Below are 22,494 nucleotides of genomic sequence, written 5' to 3' on the forward strand. Positions count from 1 at the left end.
TGAAACATGCCAGCCAACCTAATCAATTCTAACAGGAATAACATTCAGCCGTTCACCTTCAGGATTGCCTGCTTGTGGATTTCACGTTTTTTGTCGTCTTCTTTTCTGGCTATGACTGATGCCATTCGCCTCTCTTCCTCCTGAGAACAAACAATAAAAACGCATACATTATTTCTAATACAATTGGTAGCTCCTCCCAGGGGGTTTTCACAATAACTTCATTGAAGCCTACTTGTGACAATAAGCGATTATTATTATTATATAAACTGCAGCAGCTGAATGAGCTGTGTACACAGGATACAATAACTGGCGGCCAATGTATTACAATAGCAGTACGATTAAATCTGTAAGGATTGGATTGGATTTGTTTGTTGTTAGGTGTACCGGGATACAGTGAAAAGTATTTTTCTGTGTGCAGCTGAAACAGATAATTTAGTACATGAAAAGAAAATACGTAATAGGGCAACACAAGATACACAATGTAAATACATAGACACAGGCATCGGGTGAAGCGTACCAGGAGTGTAGTATTAATCAGATCAGTCCATAAGAGGGTCATTTAGGAGTCTGGTAACAGCAGGGAAGAAGCTGTTTTTGAGTCTGTTCATGTGTGTTCTCAGACTTCTGTATCTCCTGCTCGATGGTAGAGGCTGGAAGAGTGAGTAAGCCAGGTGGGAGGGGTCTTTGATTATGCTGCCCGCTTTCCCCAGGCAGCGGGAGGTGTAGACAGAGTCAATGGATGGGAGGCAGGATCGTGTGATGGACTGGGCGGTGTTCACGTCTCTCTGAAGTTTCTTGCGGTCCTGGGCCGAGCAGTTGCCATACCAGGCTGTGATGCAGCCAGATAGGATACTTTCTATGGTGCATCTGTAACAGTGAGTGTGGACATGCTAAATTTTCTGAGGATGTATAGGCGCTGTTGTGGTTTTTTGGTCGTAGCGTTGACGTGGGTGGACCAGGACAGGTTTTTGGAGATGTGTACCCCTAGGAATTTGAAGCTGTCAACCATCTCCACATCGGCCCTGTTGATGCTGACAGGGTTGTGGACAATACTTTGCTTCCTGAAGTCAATGACCAGCTCTTTGGTTTTGCTGACATTGAGGGAGACATTGTAGTTGTTACACAACTCCACTAGGTTCTCTATCTCCCTCCTGTATTCTGACTCAGCGTTGTTCGAGATCCGACCCACCATGGTCATGTAATCAGCAAACATATAGATGGAGTTGGAGCCAAATTTTGCGTGTGTGTATAAGGAGTATAGTAGGAGGCTAGGTACGCAGCCTTGCGGGGCCCCAGTATTGAGGACTATCGTGGAGAAGGTGTTGTTATTTATTCTTACCATCCTCTTCCCATTGATATACTTATAGAATACCTTGGAATTTTCCCTACTTCTATTAGCTCATGTCCCCTCTTTGCTCTCCTAATTACTGTCTTAAACTCCATCTTTCTGTACTCCACAAATGCCTCCGTTGATTTGCTCCCCTTGTACTAGCTAAAAAACTCTTTTCCTTCTCATCATATCCTGAATGTCTCTGGTCATCCATGGTTCTCTGGGCCTGTAACCTCCCCATTTCCTCTATGAACAACCCCCCCCCCCCCCGCTTTTCTTCTGTAGATTTCCCCACTTTATTTTATTAAAATCCGCTCTCCCAAACACAACTTTTTTTGCAACTTGTCCATAAGAAACTTAAATTGTACCATTCTGTGGTCGCTATCACCAAAATGCTCTGCCACCAACACAGCGCATTGCGCTGGTCAAGGAGACACAGCCTGAGTGAGTGAGACACAGACAGAGTGAGAATTTGGTAATTTGGTGCAGTGAGGTAATCCGGTGAAGAGTGGGAGAAGATGCTTTTTCCCGACTGTTTTGTTCTCTCTCTTTCTCCGGGCCTAATTTCGGGAGCCGTTCGGAGGAGGAGGAGCAGTCTCTGTGAGTATAAAAACCTAACGGTAACTTCCTGTTTTCCAGTTTTTTGTCCAAGAGTGTCGTCAGAGGGAAGCTGTGATCTGATTGGTTGATAGCAAATCTGCCCCAAATTTTTTTTTAAAAACACAGCTAAACTCGTAAACCTAAATTAAACTAATTAATTAATTAGTGATGGCTGGTCAGGTGATGTGCTTGAGCTGCTTGATGTGGGAGCTGGCCGATCCCATTGCGAGCAGCAGCGACCACATCTGCAGTAAGTGTTGGCTGCTCAAAGAGCTCCGGCTCAGAGTTGATGAGCTAGAGTCTGAGCTTCAAACACTGAGGCACATCCGGGAGGGGGAGACTTACCTGGACACTGTGTTTCAGGAGGCAGTCACACCTGTCAGAGTAAGTAGTTTAAATCCTGCCAGTGGCAAGGGACAGCAGGGTGTGACTGCAAGTCAGGCAGGTAAAGGGAACCAGCAGTCAGGAACTCAGGAGCCTCAGCCCTTGACCCTGTCCAACAGGTATGAGGCACTTGCTCCCTGTGTGGATGGCGAACAGGGCTGCAGGAAGGATGAGTCAGCTGACCAAGGCACCATGGTTCAGCAGGCCATCCAAGGGGAGGGAGTAAATAGGCAAGTTGTAGTTGTAGGGGATTCTATTATCAGGGGGATAGATAGTATCCTTTGTGAGCAGGATAAAGAGTCCCGCATGGTATGTTGCCTGCCCGGTGCTAGGGTGCGGGACATCTCTGACCGGCTTGAAAGGATACTGGAGAGGGAGGGGGAGGATCCAGTTGTTGTGGTCCATGTCGGTACCAACAACATAGGCAAGTCTAGAAAAGAGGATCTGTTTAGAGATTATAAAGAGCTAGGATTCAAATTAAAAAACAGGTCCTCAAGGGTCATAATCTCCAGATTACTGCCCGAGCCACGTGCAAATTGGCATAGGGAGGCAAGAATAAGGGAAGTTAACACATGGCTGAAAGAGTGGTGTGGGAAAGAGGGGTTCCTTTTCATGGGACACTGGCATCAGTTCTGGGACAGGGGGGACCTATACCGTTGGGATGGTGTCTACCTGAACCGAGCTGGGACCAGTGTTCTGGCGAAAAGAGTAAATAGGGTGGTCAATAGGACTTTAAACTAGAGATTGGGGGGGGGGGGAAGGGAAAGTCAGGGAACCAAGAGGTGAAGTAATCAGTGGGAAGCGTAGCTGCTTAGGAATACAAAAAAGCACGAAAAGACAAAACTCAGGAGAGGTTACGATAGTCCCCATCCCACAAAATATGACATAGTGTATGGAAAGGCTCAGTAAACTTGATAAGTACGTACCGGTCAGGCAGGGAGGAAGGCGTCGAGCGAGGGAACCGTGGTTTACCAAAGAAGTGGAATCGCTTGTCAAGAGGAAGAAGGAGGCCTATGTGAAGATGAGGTGTGAAGTTTCAGTTGGGGCGCTTGATAGTTACAAGGTAGCGAGGAAGGATTTAAAGAGAGAGCTAAGACGAGCAAGGAGGGGACATGAGAAGTATTTGGCAGGAAGGATCAAAGAAAACCCAAAAGCTTTCTATAGGTATGTCAGGAATAAAATAATGACTAGGGTAAGAGTAGGGCCAGTCAAGGACAGGGATGGGAAGTTGTGTGTGGAGTCTGAAGAGATAGGCGAGATACTAAATGAATATTTTTCGTCAGTATTCACTCAGGAAAAAGAGAATGTTGTGGAGGAGAATGCTGAAACCCAGGCTATTAGAATAGATGGCATTGAGGTACGTAGGGAAGAGGTGTTGGCAATTCTGGACAGGCTGAAAATAGATAAGTCCCCAGGGCCTGTTGGGATTTATCCTAGGATTCTCTGGGAAGCCAGGGAAGATATTGCTGAGCCTTTGGCTTTGATTTTTATGTCATCATTGGCTACAGGAATAGTGCCAGAGGACTGGAGGAGAGCAAATGTGGTCCCTTTGTTCAAGAAGGGGAGTAGAGACAACCCCGGCAACTATAGACCGGTGAGCCTCACGTCTGTTGTGGGTAAAGTCTTGGAGGGGATTATAAGAGACAAGATTTATAATCATCTAGATAGGAATAATCTGATTAGGGATATGATTTGAGTGCGATAGTGAGAGTTTGGTGACCGAGGGAGTATAAGGCTTCATTTTTATCTAAAGTTTAGTCTTTCTTTTATTTAGTTAAATTAACTTAAAAGTTGCTGTTTGGTTTAGAAGAAGGTGAATTTTCAATCAGCTTTAAACCGGCTTCTACTTGTAGGCACTTGCAGCTGGCACTTGTTAATTAGTTAATTGGATTAGGCCAGTTTTCAGAGGCTAGATTCACAGTATAAAAGTGATCCCCTACAGTGCAGACTTTGTTTGTACTGAGTGCTGAATTTGGTGATTTTTGAGTGCTATAGTAAGAGTTAGGTGACCGAGGGAGTTAGGTGACCGAGGGAGTTAGGTGAGGAGGGAGTAAGGTGTTCCTTTCATTTTGTTTCCGACACTTCCGCAAAGAGTGCGAAGAGAGCCAGGAATTTACAGAAAGTGTAGCTGACTGGGAGCAGAGTCGGAGGGCGAAGATCTAGTTAGTCCACAAGGCTGCTATATTCTGTAAGGTAAGAGGGGATGGAGGCTAGGCCAGTTGCATGCTCCTCCTGTAGGATGTGGGTGGTGAGGGATACCACTGGTGTCCCCGCTGACTATACCTGCGGGAAGTGCACCCAACTTCAGCTCCTCAAAGACCGTGTGAGGGAACTGGAGCTGAAGCTGGATGAACTTCGGATCATCCGGGCGGCAGAGGGGGTGATTGAGAAGAGTTACAGGGAAGTAACCACACCCAAGGTACAGGACAAGAATAGCTGGGTTACAGTCAGGGGGAAAAAAATAAACAGGCAGACAGTGCAGGGATCCCTCGTGGCCGTTCCCCTTCAAAACAAGTATACCGTTTTGGATGCTGTTGGGGGGGATGACCTACCGGGGGAAGGCCCTAGCGGCCAGGTCTCTGGCACTGAGTCTGGCTCTGGGGCTCAGAAGGGAAGGGGGGAGAATAGAAAAGCAATAGTTGTAGGAGATTCAATGGTTAGGGGAATAGATAGGAGATGCTGTGGTCACGAGCGAGACTCCCGGAAGGTATGTTGCCTCCCGGGTGCCAGGGCCAGGGATGTCTCGGATCGTGTCTTCAGGATCTTTAAGGGGGAGGGGGAGCACCCAGAAGTCGTGGTGCACATTGGTACCAACGACATAGGTAGGAAAAGGGGTGTGGAGGTAATAAACAAGTTTAGGGAGTTAGGCTGGAAGTTAAAAGCCAGAGGGTGGTGGTTGATGGGAAATGTTCAGAATGGAGTACAGTCACAAGTGGAGTACCACAAGGATCTGTTCTGGGGCCGTTGCTGTTTGTCATTTTTATCAATGACCTAGAGGAAGGCGCAGAAGGGTGGGTGAGTAAATTTGCAGACGATACTAAAGTCTGTGGCGTTGTCGATAGTGTGGAAGGATGTAGCAGGTTACAGAGGGATATAGATAAGCTGCAGAGCTGGGCTGAGAGGTGGCAAATGGAGTTTAATGTAGAGAAGTGTGAGGTGATTCACTTTGGAAGGAATAACAGGAATGCGGAATATTTGGCTAATGGTAAAGTTCTTAAGTGTGGCTGAGCAGAGGGATCTAGGTGTCCATGTACATAGATCCCTGAAAGTTGCCACCCAGGTTGATAGGGTTGTGAAGAAGGCCTATGGAGTGTTGGCCTTTATTGGTAGAGGGATTGAGTTCCGGAGTCGGGAGGTCATGTTGCAGCTGTACAGAACTCTGGTCCGGCCGCATTTGGAGTATTGCGTACAGTTCTGGTCACCGCATTATAGGAAGGACGTGGAGGCTTTGGAGCGGGTGCAGAGGAGATTTACCAGGATGTTGCCTGGTATGGAGGGAAAATCTTATGAGGAAAGGCTGACGGACTTGAGGTTGTTTTCGTTAGAGAGAAGAAGGTTAAGAGGAGACTTAATAGAGGCATACAAAATGATCAGGGGGTTGGATAGGGTGGACAGTGAGAGCCTTCTCCCGCGGATGGAAATGGCTCGCACGAGGGGACATAGCTTTAAACTGAGGGGTAATAGATATAGGTCAGAGGTAGGTTCTTTACGCAAAGAGTAGTGAGGCCGTGGAATGCCCTACCTGCTACAGTAGTGAACTCGCCAACATTGAGGGCATTTAAAAGTTTATTGGATAAACATATGGATGATAATGGCATAGTGTAGGTTAGATGGCTTTTGTTTCGGTGCAACATCATGGGCCGAAGGGCCTGTACTGCGCTGTATTGTTCTATGTTCTATGTTCTATGACAGACAGAGTTGTCATCTCTGGTTTGTTGCCGGTGCCACGTGATAGCGAGGCTAGGAATAGGGAGAGAGTGCAGTTGAACACGTGGCTGCAGGAATGGTGTAGGAGGGAGGGCTTCAGGTATTTGGATAATTGGAGCGCATTCTGGGGAAGGTGGGACCTGTACAAGCAGGACGGGTTGCATCTGAACCAGAGGGGCACCAATATCCTGGGAGGGAGGTTTTCTAGTACTCTTCGGGAGGGTTTAAACTAATTTGGCAGGGGAATGGGAACCGGATTTGTAGTCCAGCAACTAAGGTAGCCGATAGTCAGGACGCCAAAGAGTGTAATGAGGCAGTGGGGAAGGGAACACTGACAAAGGAGAGTACTTGCAGGCACGGAGATGGGTTGAAGTATGTATACTTCAACGCAAGAAGCATCAGGAATAAGGTGGGTGAACTTAAGGCATGGATCGGTACTTGGGACTACGATGTGGTGGCCATCACGGAAACTTGGATAGAAGAGGGGCAGAAATGGTTGTTGGAGGTCCCTGGTTATAGATGTTTCAATAAGATTAGGGAGGGTGGTAAAAGAGGTGGGGGGGTGGCATTATTAATTAGAGATAGTATAACAGCTGCAGAAAGGCAGTTCGAGGAGTATCACCCTATTGAGGTAGTATGGGTTGAAGTCAGAAATAGGAAAGGAGCATTCACCTTGTTAGGAGTTTTCTCTAGGCCCCCCAATAGTAGCAGAGATGTGGAGGAACAGATTGGGAAACAGATTTTGGAAAGGTGCAGAAGTCATAGGGTAGTAGTTATGGGCGACTTTAACTTCCCAAATATTGAGTGGAAACTCTTTAGATCAAATAGTTTGGATGGGGTGGTGTTTATGCAGTGTGTCCAGGAAGCTTTTCTAACACAGTATGTAGATTGTCCGACCAGAGGAGGGGCAATATTGGATTTAGTACTTGGTAATGAACCAGGGCAAGTGATAGATTTGTTAGTGGGGGAGCATTTTGGAGATAGTGACCACAATTCTGTGACTTTCACTTTAGTAATGGAGAGGGATAGGTGCGTGCAACAGGGCAAGGTTTACAATTGGGGGAAGGGTAAATACGATGTTGTCAGACAAGAATTGAAGTGCATAGGTTGGGAACATAGGCTGTCAGGGAAGGACACAAGTGAAATGTGGAACTTGTTCAAGGAACAGGTGCTACGTGTCCTTGATATGCATGTCCCTGTCAGGCAGGGAAGAGATGGTCGAGTGAGGGAACCATGGTTGACAAGAGAGGTTGAATGTCTTGTTAAGAGGAAAAAGACTTATGTAAGGCTGAGGAAACCAGGTTCAGACAGGGCATTGGAGGGATACAAGATAGCCAGGAGGGAACTGAAGAAAGGGATTAGGAGAGCTAAGAGAGGGCATGAACAATCTTTGGCGGGTAGGATCAAGGAAAACCCCAAGGCCTTTTACACATGTGAGAAATATGAGAATGACTAGAGCGAGGGTAGGTCCGATCAAGGACAGTAGCGGGAGATTGTGTATTGAGTCTGAAGAGATAGGAGAGGTCTTGAACGAGTACTTTTCTTCTGTATTTACAAATGAGAGGGGCGATATTGTTGGAGAGGACAGTGTGAAACAGATTGGTAAGCTCGAGGAAATACTTGTTAGGAAGGAAGATGTGTTGGGCATTTTGAAAAACTTGAGGATAGACAAGTCCTCCGGGCCTGACGGGATATATCCAAGGATTCTATGGGAAGCAAGAGATGAAATTGCAGAGCCGTTGGCAATGATCTTTTCGTCCTCACTGTCAACAGGGGTGGTATCAGGGGATTGGAGAGTGGCGAATGTCGTGCCCCTGTTCAAAAAAGGGACTAGGGATAACCCTGGGAATTACAGGCCAGTTAGTCTTACTTCGGTGGTGGGCAAAGTAATGGAAAGGGTACTGAAGGATAGGATTTCTGAGCATCTGGAAAGACACTGCTTGATTAGGGATAGTCAGCACGGATTTGTGAGGGGTAGGTCTTGCCTTACAAATCTTATTGAATTCTTTGAGGAGGTGACCAAGCATGTGGATGAAGGTAAAGCAGTGGATGTAGTGTACATGGATTTTAGTAAGGCATTTGATAAGGTTCCCCATGGTAGGCTTATGCAGCAAGTAAGGAGGCATGGGATAGTGGGAAATTTGGCCAGTTGGATAACTAACTGGCTAACCGATAGAAGTCAGAGAGTAGTGGTGGATGGCAAATATTCAGCCTGGATCCCAGTTACCAGTGGCGTACCGCAGGGATCAGTTCTGGGTCCTCTGCTGTTTGTGATTTTCATTAATGACTTGGATGAGGGAGTTGAAGGGTGGGTCAGTAAATTTGCAGACGATACGAAGATTGGTGGAGTTGTGGATAGTAAGGAGGGCTGTTGTCGGCTGCAAAGAGACATAGATAGGATGCAGAGCTGGGCTGAGAAGTGGCAGATGGAGTTTAATCCTGAAAAGTGTGAGGTTGTCCATTTTGGAAGGACAAATATGAATGCGGAATACAGGGTTAACGGTAGAGTTCTTGGCAATGTGGAGGAGCAGAGAGATCTTGGGGTCTATGTTCATACATCTTTGAAAGTTGCCACTCAAGTGGATAGAGCTGTGAAGAAGGCCTATGGTGTGCTCGCATTCATTAACAGAGGGATTGAATTTAAGAGCCGTGAGGTGATGATGCAGCTGGACAAAACTTTGGTAAGGCCACATTTGGAGTACTGTGTACAGTTCTGGTCGCCTCATTTTAGGAAGGATGTGGAAGCTTTGGAAAAGGTGCAAAGAAGATTTACCAGGATGTTGCCTGGAATGGAGAGTAGGTCTTCCGAGGAAAGGTTGAGGGTGCTAGGCCTTTTCTCATTAGAACGGAGAAGGATGAGGGGTGACTTGATAGAGGTTTATAAGATGATCAGGGGAATAGATAGAGTAGACAGTCAGAGACTTTTTCCCCGGGTGGAACAAACCATTACAAGGGGACATAAATTTAAGGTGGAAGATATAGGAGGGATATCAGAGGTAGGTTCTTTACCCAGAGAGTAGTGGGGGCATGGAATGCACTGCCTGTGGAAGTAGTTGAGTCGGAAACATTAGGGACCTTCAAGCAGCTATTGGATAGGTACATGGATTACGGTAAAATTATATAGTGTAGATTTATTTGTTCTTAAGGGCAGCACGGTAGCATTGTGGATAGCACAATTGCTTCACGGCTCCAGGGTCCCAGGTTCGATTCCGGCTTGGGTCACTGTCTGTGCGGAGTCTGCACGTCCTCCCCGTGTCTGCGTGGGTTTCCTCCGGGTGCTCCGGTTTCCTCCCACAGTCCAAAGATGTGCAGGTTAGGTGAATTGGCCAATGATAAATTGCCCTTAATGTCCAAAATTGCCCTTGGTGTTGGGTGGAGGTGTTGAGTTTGGGTAGGGTGCTCTTTCCAAGAGCCGGTGCAGACTCAAGGGGCCGAATGGCCTCCTTCTGCACTGTAAATTCAATGATAATCTATGATTAATCTAGGACAAAGGTTCGGCACAACATCGTGGGCCGAAGGGCCTGTTCTGTGCTGTATTTTCTATGTTCTATGTTCAGCATGGCTTTGTGAAGGGGAGGTCATGCCTCACAAACCTTATCGAGTTCTTTGAGAAGGTGACTGAACAGGTAGACGAGGGTAGAGCAGTTGATGTGGTGTATATGGATTTCAGTAAAGCGTTTGATAAGGTTCCCCACGGTAGGCTATTGCAGAAAATACGGAGGCTGGGGATTGAGGGTGATTTAGAGATGTGGATCAGAAATTGGCTAGCTGAAAGAAGACAGAGGGTGGTGGTTGATGGGAAATGTTCAGAATGGAGTTCAGTTACAAGTGGAGTACCACAAGGATCTGTTCTGGGGCCGTTCCTGTTTGTCATTTTTATCAATGACCTAGAGGAGGGCGCAGAAGGGTGGGTGAGTAAATTTGCAGACGACACTAAAGTCGGTGGTGTTGTCGACAGTGCGGAAGGATGTTGCAGGTTACAGAGGGACATAGATAAGCTGCAGAGCTGGGCTGAGAGGTGGCAAATGGAGTTTAATGTAGAGAAGTGTGAGGTGATTCACTATGGAAGGAATAACAGGAATGCGGAATATTTGGCTAATGGTAAAGTTCTTGGAAGTGTGGATGAGCAGAGGGATCTAGGTGTCCATGTACATAGATCCCTGAAAGTTGCCACCCAGGTTGATCGGGCTGTGAAGAAGGCCTATGGTGTGTTGGCCTTTATTGGTAGAGGGATTGAGTTCCGGAGTCATGAGGTCGTGTTGCAGCTGTACAAAACTCTAGTACGGCCGCAGTTGGAGTATTGCGTACAGATCTGATCACCTCATTTCGGAAGGACGTGGAAGCTTTGGAACGGGTGCAGAGGAGATTTACCAGGATGTTGCCTGGTATGGAGGGAAAATCTTATGAGGAAAGGCTGATGGACTTGAGGTTGTTTTCGTTAGAGAGAAGGTTAAGAGGAGACTTAGTAGATGCATACAAAATGATCAGAGGGTTAGATAGGGTGGACAGTGAGAGCCTTCTCCTGCGGATGGAAATGGCTAGCACGAGGGGACATAGCCTTAAACTGAGGGGTATTAGATATAGGACAGAGGTCAGAGGTAGGTTCTTTACGCAAAGAGTGGTGAGGCCGTGGAATGCCCTACCTGCAATATTAGTGAACTCGCCAACATTGAGGGCATTTAAAAGTTTATTGGATAAGCATATGGATGATAATGGCATAGTGTAGGTTAGATGGCTTTTGTTTTTTGACTTCCCATGTCGGTGCAACATCGTGGGCCGAAGGGCCTGTACTGCGCTGTGTCGTTCTATGTTCTAAACCAAGGTCCACCACACTAAGAAAACAAAAAGGGACGGTCAATAGAGAATTAAAGGTGCTATATTTAAACGCGCGCAGTGTACGGAACAAGGTAGATGAGCTTGTGGCCCAGATTGTGACTGGCAGATATGATGTGGTAGGCATCACAGAGACGTGGTTGCAGGGGGTTTAGGACTGGCATTTAAACATCCAGGGATTCACAACCTATCGAAAAGACAGAGGTGGGCAGAGGGGGCGGGGTTGCCTTGTTAATTAGGAATGAAATTAAATCAATAGCACTAAGCGACATAGGGTCGGATGATGTGGAGTCTGTGTGGGTAGAGTTGAGGAACCACAAAGGCAAAAAAACCATAATGTACAGGCCTCCTAACAGTGGTCAGGACCGGGGGCACAAAATGCACCACGAAATAGAAAGTGGATTTAAAAAGGCAAGGTCACAGTGATCATGGGGGAACTTCAATATGCAGGTGGACTGGATAAATAATGCTGCCAGTGGACCCAAGGAAAGGGAATTCATTGAATGTTTACAGGAGGGCTTTTTGGAACAGCTTGTGATGGAGCCCACGAGGGAACAGGCCATTCTGGACTTAGTGTTATGTAATGAGTCAGACTTGATTAAAGATCTTAAAGTAAGGGAACACTTAGGAGGCAGTGATCATAATATGGTAGAATTCAATCTCCAATTTGAAAGAAAGAAGGTAGAATCAGATGTAAAGGGGTTACAGTTAAATAAAGGTAACTACAGGGGCATGAGGGAGGAACTGACGAAAATCGACTAGGAGCAGAGCCTAGTGGGAAAGACAGTAGAACAGCAATGGCAGGAGTTTCTGGGAGTAATTGAGGACACAGTACAGAGGTTCATCCCAAAGAAAAGAAAGGTTATCAGAGGGGGGATTAGGCAGCCATGGCTGACAAAGGAAGTTAGGGAATGCATCAAAGCAAAAGAGAAAGCCTATAATGTGGCAAAGAGTAGTCGGAAGTCAGAAGATTGGGAAGTCTACAAAAACAAACAGAGGATAACAAAGAGAGAAATAAGGAAAGAGAGGATCAAATATGAAGGTAGGCTAGCCAGTAACATTAGGAATGATAGTAAAAGTTTCTTTAAATACATTAAAAACAAACGGGAGGCAAAAGTACACAGCTCCAAAATGACGCTGGTAATCTAGTGATGGGAGACAAGGAAATAGCTGAGGAACTAAATAAGTACTTTGCGTCAGTCTTCACAGTAGAAGACATGAGTAATATCCCACCAATTCCGGAGAGTCAGGGGGCAGAGTTGAATATGGTAGCCATCACAAAGTGCTAGAGAAACTGAGGTCTAAAAATTGACACATCTCCAGGCCCAGATGGGCTACATCCTAGAGTTCTAAAGGAGATAGCTGAAGAAATAGTGGAGGCGTTAGTTATGATCTTTCAAAGTCACTGGAGTCAGGGAAAGTCCCAGAGGATTGGAAAATCACTGTTGTAACCCCCCCGTTCAAGAAGGGAACAAGGAAAAAGATGGAAAATTATAGGCCAATTAGCCTAACCTCGGTTGTCGGCAAGATTCTAGAATCCATTGTTAAGGATGAGATTTCTAAATTCTTGGAAGTGCAGGGTCGGATTAGGACAAGTCAGCATGGATTTAGTAAGGGGAGGTCGTGCCTGACAAACCTGTTTGAGTTCTTTAAAGAGATAACAAATAGGTTAGACCAAGGAGAGCCAATGGATGTTCTCTATCTTGACTTCCAAAAGGCCTTTGATAAGGTGCCTCACGGGAGACTGCTGAGTAAAATAAGGGCCCATGGTATTCGAGGCAAGGTACTAACATGGATTGACGATTGGGTGTCAGGCAGAAGGCAGAGAGTTGGGATAAAAGGTTCTTTTTCGGAATGGCAACCGGTGACGAGTGGTGTCCCGTAAGGTTCAGTGTTGGGGCCGCAGCTATTCTCTTTATATATTAACGATCTAGATGATGGGATTGGGGGCATTCTGGCTATGTTTGCCGATGATACAAAGATAGGTGGAGGGGCAGGTAGTATGGAGGAGGTGGGGAGGCTGCAGAAAGATTTAGACAGTTTAGGAGAGTGGTCCAAGAAATGGCTGATGAAATTCAACATGGGAAAGTGCGAGGTCTTGCACTTTGGAAAAAAGAATAGAGGCATGGACTATTTTCTAAACGGTGACAAAATTCATAATGCTGAAGTGCAAAGGGACGTGGGAGTCCTAGTCCAGGATTCTCTAAAGGTAAACTTGCAGGTTGAGTCCGTAATTAAGAAAGCAAATGCAATGTTGTCATTCATCTCAAGAGGCTTGGAATATAAAAGCAGGGATGTACTTCTGAAGCTTTATAAAGCATTAGTTAGGTCCCATTTAGAATACTGTGAGCAATTTTGGGCCCCACACCTCAGGAAGGACATACTGGAACTGGAGCGGGTCCAACGGAGATTCACACGGATGATCCCAGGAATGGTAGGCCTAGCATACGATGAACGTCTGAGGATCCTGGGATTATATTCATTGGCGTTTAGGAGGTTGAGGGGAGATCTAATAGAAACTTACAAGATAATGAATGGCTTAGATAGAGTGGACGTAGGGAAGTTGTTTCCATTAGCCGGGGAGACTAGGACCTGGGGGCACAGCCTTAGAATAAAAGGGAGTCACTTTAGAACAGAGATGAGGAGAAATTTCTTCAGCCAGAGAGTGGTGGGTCTGTGGAATTCATTGCCACAGAGGGCGGTGGAGGCCGGGACGTTGAGTGTCTTTAAGACAGAAGTTGATAAATTCTTGATTTCTCGAGGAATTAAGGGCTATGGAGAGAGAGCGGGTAAATGGAGTTGAAATCAGCCATGATTGAATGGTGGAGTGGACTCGATGGGCCGAATGGCCTTACTTCCACTCCTATGTCTTATGGTCAACCACCTGCCCAGCTTCAATACCCAGAATTAGGTCCAGCTCTACACACCCTCCCTTGTTGGACCCTCTACATATTGAGCTAAAATATTCTCCTGTATACATTTTAAGATCTCCACTCCATCTAAGCCCTTAACAGTGAGTATCCCAATTAATGTTGGGAAAGCTGAAATCACCTAACATAATTACCCTATTGTTATTTTTACACACTTCTGCGAATTTTGCACATATTTGTTCCTCAATTTCCCGCTAACTATCTGGGGGTCTATAACAAACACCTAACATTGTGGCTGTCCCTTTTTTGTTCCTGAGCTGTACCAACAAAGATGTCCCCTCCAAGATATCATCTTTCCTTACCGCAATAACTGATTCCTTAACTAATAATGCAATGCCTCGTCCTCTTTTTACCCCCTCCATCTGTCTCACCTGAAGATTCTATATCTTGGGATGTTGAGCTGCCAATCCTGCCCCTCCCTCAACCACGTCTCCGTGATGGTATCATGTGGCGTCGTAATGAGTCATACGGACAAAGGCATTGTGCGACATTAGTTGTCAGCTGGGATATTTGGGGCAGCACGGTAGTATTGTGGATAACACAATTGCTTCACAGCTCCAGGGTCCCAGGTTCGATTCCGGCTTGGGTCACTGTCTGTGCGGAGTCTGCACATCCTCCCCGTGTGTGCGTGGGTTTCCTCCCACGGTCCAAAGATGTGCAGGTTAGGTGGATTGGCCATGCTAAATTGCTCTTAGTGTTGGGTGGGGTTACTGGGTTATGGGGATAGGGTGGAGGTGTTGACCTTGGGTAGGGTGCTCTTTCCAAGAGCTGGTGCAGACTCGATGGGCCGAATGGCCTCCTTCTGCACTGTAAATTCTATGATATGGAGAGGAAGCAGGTATGGAGACATTGCAATTCATCTCAGCACTAGATGTAAAGAAGTAAAAATCTGTCAGAATTCTCCGTTCTGACCACTGTCCAGTGGACCCTGCTAAATAAAAGAACAAAGAAAAGTACAGCACAGGAACAGGCCCTTCGGCTCTCCAAGCCTGTGCCGATCATGATGCCCGAACTAAAACAAACTTCTGCCCTTACTCGGTCCGTATCCCTCTATTTCCTCCCTATTCATGTATCCATCCAGGTGCCTCTTAAATGTTGCTAATGTGCTGCTTCCACCACATCCTCTGGCAGCGCGTTCCAGGCATCCACCACTCTGCTTGAAAAACTTACCCTGCACATCTCCCTTAAACTTTCTCTCACCTTGAACCTGTACCCCATGCAAATGTTAGAAACTTAGTTGCCAAGAGAAAACCAAGGTCATTCACACATGGAATTGCACTCCCTGCTGGGCATCCAACAAACTAGCATAAACATATAATTAAAGAAAGAAAATGCAGGGAAAGTCACAATAATTGTAATATAAAAAACAAAGGATGTAGTCCCGAGTCCTCTGCAAATAGCATTCATGTCACAAAAACACCCTGTCATGATCCTCTGTTTTCTGTCACGAAACTGATCCTGGATCCAATTTGCTATTTTTCCTATGACCAATGAAATGAAAATCGCTTATTGTCACAAGTAGGCTTCAATGAAGTTACTGTGAAAAGCCCCTAGTCGCCACATTCCGGCGCCTGTTCAGAGAGGCTGGTACAGGAATTGAACTGTGCTGCTGGCTTGCTTTGTTCTGCTTTAAAAGCCAGCGATTTAGCTCAGTGAGCTAAACCAGCCCCAATGATGCCATGTATGAATTTATCAGGAAGAAGTCTTGCCAAAACCCATGTAGGCTACAGCAGATGCACTTCTCTCATCAACCTGCTTTAATATCCCCTCAAAATGTATAAGTTAATCAGGCATAACCTTTTGCTTCCTGTCTACCCGTAATCCCATGAGCTTTAACTTTACATATTAATCTGCAATGTGAGATCAGTTCTCCCTGGTCAACTCTACTAGTTACATCTTCAAAGAATTCTGGTAGATTTGTCAATCATGGTTTTCCTTCCATAAATCCATGCTGACTTTGTCTGATTACACCACTGCTTTCCAAATGCTGTGCTGTGAAATCCTTGATAATGGACTCCAGCAACGTCCCTACCGACATTTGGCTCATTGGTCTATGGTTCCCTCTTTTCTCTCTACCTCCCTTATTTGAATAGCGGGGTTACATTCGCTGCCCTCCAATCTGTAGGGACCATTCCAGAGTCCAAAGAATTTTGGAAAACGACCACCAATGGTTCTACTATTCCGAGGGCCATTTCCTTAAGTATTCTGGGATGACGGTAACTTCATTGCAGTGTTATTGTAAGCCTTCTTGTAACAATAAAGATTATCAGGCCCTGGAGATTTGTCTGCCTTCAATCCCATTAATTTCCCCAAAACTATTTCTTTATTAATACTAATTTCCTTCAGCTCCTCACTAAAACGTGTGTTTCTCAGAACTTTCGGTACATTATTCATGTCTTCCTTTGTGAAGACAGAAGCAAAGTAAAAATTAGTTCCTCAGCCATTTATTTGTTCCCAGTTATGAATTCCCCCGTTTCTGCCTACATTAGTTTTTATCAATCTTTCTCTTTTTTAAAAAAAAATATATTTTTATTAAAGTTTTCGAACACAATTTTACATTGTTAAAATAAAATAGTGAACTAACAAAATAACACAAAATAGTGCTCCCCCCGCCGCCCCCTCACCCCATCTAGAACACAAACAATTTAACCCCCCCCCCCCCCTCTGGGCTGCTGCTGGCTATCTATTTTCCCCCTAACGTTCCGCTAGATAGTCGAGGAACGGTTGCCACCGCCTGGTGAACCCTTGAGCCGATCCTCTCAGCGCAAACTTCATCCGCTCCAGTTTTATGAACCCCGCCATATCGTTTATCCAGGCCTCCACGCCGGGGGGTTTCACTTCCTTCCACATGAGTAAAATCCTACGCCGGGCTACTAGGGACGCAAAGGCCACAATATCGGCCTCTTTCGCCTCCTGCACTCCCGGCTCATCCGCTACCCCAAATATAGCTAACCCCCAGCTTGGCTTGACCCGGACTTCACCACCTTCGAGATCACTCCCGCCACTCCCCTCCAATACCTCTCCAGTGCCGGACACGACCAAAACATGTGTGTGTGGTTCGCCGGGCTTCCCCCGCACCTCCCGCATTTGTCCTCCACTCCGAAGAACCTGCTCAACCTCGCTCCCGTTATGTGTGCTCTATGTAGCACCTTAAATTGGACCAGGCTAAGCCTGGCACACGAGGAACAGGAATTTACCCTACTTAGGGCATCAGCCCACAAACCCTCCTCAATCTCCTCCCCGAGCTCCTCTTCCCATTTTCCCTTCAGTTCTTCTACCAGCTCCTCCCCCTCTTCTCTCATCCCCCGGTATATTTCGGACACTTTGCCCTCCCCGATCCACACCCCCGAAAGCACCCTGTCCTGGATCCCTTGTGTCGGGAGCAACGGAAATTCCCTCACCTGTTGTCTCGTGAACGCTCTCACCTGCATATACCTAAAGATATTCCCCGGGGGCAGCTCATACTTTTCCTCTAGCGCTCCCAAGCTCGCAAACGTCCCATCTATAAATAAGTCTCCCACTCTCCTAATTCCTGCCCGGTGCCAGCTCTGGAACCCTCCGTCCAACCTCCCTGGGGCAAACCTATGGTTGTTCCTGATTGGGGACCACACCGAGGCTCCCAACACACCCCTCTGTCGCCTCTATTGCTCCCAGATCCTTAATGTTGCCCCCACCACTGGGTTCATGTCAATCTTTCTCTCTTTACATACCTATAGAAACTTTTCCAGTCAGTTTTTAATGTTCCCCTCTAGTTAACTTTCAAATTGTATTTTTTCCCTTAATCAATTCCTTGGTCCGCCTTTGCTGAATTTTAAACTGTTCCCAATCCTCAGGTCTATTGCTTTTTCTTGCTAATCTGTATGCCTCTTCTTTGAATCTAATACTATCGCTAATTTCCCTTGAACAGTTTCCTTTCTACTCTTGCGCAAAATAGGAATAAACAACTTTTGGAGTTTACCTATTCTTTCCTTGAATGTCTGCCATTGCCTGCCTGCTGTCCTTCCTTTCAGTAATGTTTCCCAGTCTGTCATAGCCAGCTCATGCCTCACACAATCATAGTTACCTTTATTGAGGTTCAGGTCTCAGAATCCACCACCTCACTATTCACCTTGATAAAGAATTCTACCATTATTATGGTCACTCATCCCCAAGGGTTCTCTCACAACTAGACTGCCAACCAATCCTTTCTCATTGCACAACACCCAGTCCAAGATGGCCTGTTCCCTTGTTGGTTCCTCAACATATTGGTCTGTAAACCACCCCTATGAATATTTTTTGAAGCTTGTTGTTTCTTAACTCAGCCCAGACAGATTCCACATTATCTGTACTAATATCTTTCTTCAATATTGTATCAATAGCTTCTTTAATCAACAATGCAACTCCGCTACATTTTCCTTCCTAAAAACGGAATATCCCTCAATGTTCAGTTCCCATCCTTGATCACCTTGGAGCCATGTCTCCGTAATCCCAACAATATCATAACAGTTTACATCTATCTACGCAATTGATTCATCCATTTTGGTTTGAATGCTCAGAGCATTCAGGTACAAAAGCTTGGGGCATGTCCTTCTAAAGTTCCTTGTCCCATCCATCCAATAAATATTAATAATCTTTATTGTCACAAGTAGGCTTACATTAACACTGCACTGAAGTTACTGTGAAAATCCCTGAGTCGCCACATTCCGACGTACACAGGGAGAATTCAGTATTTCCAATTCACCTAACAGCGCGTCATTCGGGATTTGTGGGAGGAAACCCACACCGACACGGGGAGAACGTGCAGACTCCACACAGACAGTGACCCAAGTGGGAATCGAACCAGGGACCCTGCCGCTGTGAAGCAAAAGTGCTGACCACTGTGCTACCGTGCCACCCTTTTAGTGTCATTATCTTATGCAGGCCCTTGATTTTTCTGCCAATCACTTTTCTTATTATCCTCCCTGTCTTTTTATTGTTCTCGATTCCCCCTGTTCTGAATCCTTACATAGGTTCCCATCCCCCTGCCACATTAGCTTAAACCAAACATCACAGATGTCAGTCTTCAGCCAATACGATTCACTCCATGTGACATCCATAAACAGCTGAAGGCACTGGATACTACAAAGGCTATGGGCCCTGACAATATTCCAGCAATAGTACTTGTGCTCCAAAAGTTGCCACACCCCTAGCCAAGCTGTTCCAGTACAGCTACAACACTGGCATCTACCCGGCAATGTGGAAAATTACCCAGGTGTGTCCTGTACACAAGGAACAGGACAAATCCAACCCAGCTAATTACAGCCCCATCAGTCTACTCACCATCATCAGCAAAGTGATGGAAGGAGTCATCAACAGCGCTATCAAGCGGCACGTGCTCAGCAATATCCTGCTCACGGATGCTCAGTTTGGGTTCTACCAGGGTCACTCAGCTCCTGACCTCATTCCAGCCTTGGTTCAAACATGGACAAAAGAGCTGAAATGCCAGAGGTGAGGTGAGAATGACTGCCCTTGACATCAAGATAGTATTTGACCGAGTATGGAATCAAGGAGCCCTAGTTAAACTGGAGTCGATGGGAATTAGGGGGGAAACTCTCCGCTGGTTGGAGTCATAGCTGGTACAAGTTACTTTCGCATCACACAAGTGCCAAGCAATGACTATTGCCTACAAGAGAGAATCTAACCACCACCCCTTGACATTCAATGGCATTACCAACGCTGAATCCCCCACAATCAACATCTTGAGTTACCATTGATCAGAAACTGAACTGGACCAGCCACATTAATACTGTGGCTACCAGGGAAGGTCAAAGGCTAGGAATCCTATGGCAAGTAATTCACCTCCTGACCCCATAAAGCCCGTTTACCATCTGCAAGGCACAAGTCAGGAGTGTGGTGGAATACTCTCCACTTGCCTGGATGAGTGCAGCTCCAACAACAGTAAAAGGCTCGACACCAACCAGGACAAAGCAGCCTGATTGGGAACCCCACTTCCTGGAGGTTCCCCTCCTAGTTACTCACCATGTTGACTTGGAAATATATCACCGCTCCTTCACTGTTGCTGGGGCAAAATCCTGGAATCCCTCCCTAACAGCACTGTTGGTGTACCTACACCTGACAGATTGCAGCGATTTAAGAAGGCAGATCACCACCGCCTTCTGATGGGTAATAAGTGCTGGATGAACCAGCGCCACCCACATCCTATAAATTAATTTTTAAAAACATATTTCAATGTCCTCAGTAGGGTGAGTTTCACATCCAATTAGTGCGATTACATGAAAGCAGGTTTGGACCTGCAGCATGAGAACATAACAGAACCAAACCAATCCTTCTTTCTAATATTCCAAGGATTCCACAGGGCAGCCTATGGAATATTTTTGGTGTTTTAGATGGTTGCGAGGGACTGTACCCACATGAAGTTTGCGTTTGGAAAAATACTTTTATTAATGGTCAAGGTTGGTTGGGCACCCCTCAGTAAGTAAATAAGGATGGCCCACACTGCAAGCCAAGATGCACATCGAGTTGTGGACTATTGTGCTGGGTCCAGTTTAAGGCTCCTGAACTCAGTGGAGGTGGAGCAATCAAATCTAATGGCTAACTTATTATTCTATACTAAGAATTTGACACCAAATTCAGCTCAAGCTCCTAGCCTGAGTAAAATATTTTGCCATGTCCTAGTCATCCCAAATGTGTGCGCTCTATTTCTGTCAATGTTACAGTTGTGCTTCAATTTCCTTTTCAATCAGATTTCTATCCTGCAATCAAACTGGTCAATCCCAAAGTCCCAAAATTATAGCCATAAAGAGGTTAATGGTTGAGGCAAAAAAAACAAAAACAGAATATTCAATTATTAAAGCATTGTAACTCAATGCAATTAAATTGATGGGACTTTAGGCCAAAGTCCAAATAACATGGTCAGGATAATTGACTCACTGTGATTTTCTTCATATCTAGCTGACGGAGCTGCAGCATGTGTCGGAGAATCGTATGCTTGTACCATGACTCCTGAGCTATGGGATTGCCATCTAGAGTAACCTCAGAGAGTGATAACGAGTCTGACAGACAAGCAATGTCCTCAAATCTGTATTTAGAAAAAATACTTAATTAGAAAGATCCCACTTCGGGTGAGGTAAAAGTCAATGCTAGTAGCAATGAATTTATATGAAAAAGACTTATGATTCTCTCTGGAGATTAGAAAAAACACCATCAGGAACTCGGACTATCAAGAAAGAGCAGAATTTCTCTACCGTAGTATACCTTTGTGCGAGTGGCAGTCATTCCACTTTTCATGGTAATTTCTTATGTTACATTGCGTTAATTCAACAGGACTATTTTGTGGTCATTTACATAATGTGATTTTAAGGGTTAAATCTAATCACTCCACTTCACACAGCCAATAATCTGACTTCTAAATTAGAGTCCGTGTCCTGCAGAACTAACAAATACCAAACCAACACCTTCCTGAAATTCTCTGAATGCAAGTGTCTCTGGCCACATCCATTCCTCATTCCATCCAAGAACGTGGTAGAATGCCACATTTTAGAACCATTACAGCTGTGCCGTTAAAATACTGAGGATGTTTGGCTTGGAGATGAACTTGAAGATCATGATGTTTCCACATACTGGTTTCCCTTGTTAGGCTGGGTGGGAGAAGTTGTAGGTTTCACAGGTGCTGTGAAAAAGTCTAAGTGAATTGCTGCAGTGCATCATGTGGACAGGACATGTGGTAGCCAAAGTGCACCAGTGGTGGAGGAAGTGCATGTTTAAGTTAGTGGATGGAGTGCCAGTCAAATGTGATTATGCCACATTTCTTGAGTACTGTTGAAGCTGCATTTATCCAGGCAGATGGATTGTATTTCATGACACTCCTTTGTGGAGCTTGCACATTCTCCCCGTGTCTGCATGAGTCTCACCCCCACAACCCAAAGATGTGCAGCTTAGGTGGATTGGCCATGCTAAATTGGCCCTTAATCGGAAAAAAATAATTGGGTACTCTAAATTTATTTTTTAAAACTTCATGACACTCCTGTCTTGTCTGGAAGAAGGTAGAAACACTTTGGAGATTTAGGAGGTAAACGACTCGCCACAGAATACCTAGCCTCCAGCTGGTGGAAATCTTGGGCGATCAAATTTAGGCGTTAATATGATAAAGTATTCAACACTGTCCAGAGAAATAATTTCCTCAGATGGGGAAATTCAAAACAAACTTAATATTAGAATTAAGCAATTTTGGACTGAATGGAGAAGTTAAGTGGAAATCTGGAACAGGCTCCTCCAACACGTTACACTGGGTCATCTGGAACTTTCAAGACGGAGACCAATAGGTATCAAGGAATATGGAACTCAGACGAATACATGGATTTGGGTACAGATTTTTTTTTCTTTATTCATTCTTGGGATGTGGGTGTCACTGGCAAAGCCAGCATTTGTTGCCCAGCGTCCCTAATTGCCATTGAACTGAGTGGGTGGCAGGCTATTTCCAAGGGCAGTTAAGAATCAGCCAAATTGATGTGG

General features: G+C 45.6%; 1 protein-coding gene across 4 annotated transcripts in view; it reads right to left on the reverse strand.

Moving 5' to 3' along the window:
* Nucleotides 1–22,494, reverse strand: part of LOC140404293 (leucine-rich repeat-containing protein 49-like) — a 216,432-nt gene that overhangs the window by 117,297 nt on the left and 76,641 nt on the right. For all 4 annotated transcript variants that reach the window (XM_072492615.1, XM_072492614.1, XM_072492616.1 and 1 more), the window contains exons 10-11: nucleotides 20,914–21,061; nucleotides 57–140 (exon numbers count right to left, since the gene is read on the reverse strand). In XM_072492615.1, coding sequence (XP_072348716.1) covers nucleotides 57–140; nucleotides 20,914–21,061 — 232 coding nt within the window. The remainder of the gene's footprint in view (nucleotides 1–56; nucleotides 141–20,913; nucleotides 21,062–22,494) is intronic.

Source organism: Scyliorhinus torazame, chromosome 30 (genome assembly GCF_047496885.1).
Source record: "Scyliorhinus torazame isolate Kashiwa2021f chromosome 30, sScyTor2.1, whole genome shotgun sequence".
Classification (NCBI taxonomy): Eukaryota; Metazoa; Chordata; class Chondrichthyes; order Carcharhiniformes; family Scyliorhinidae; genus Scyliorhinus; species Scyliorhinus torazame.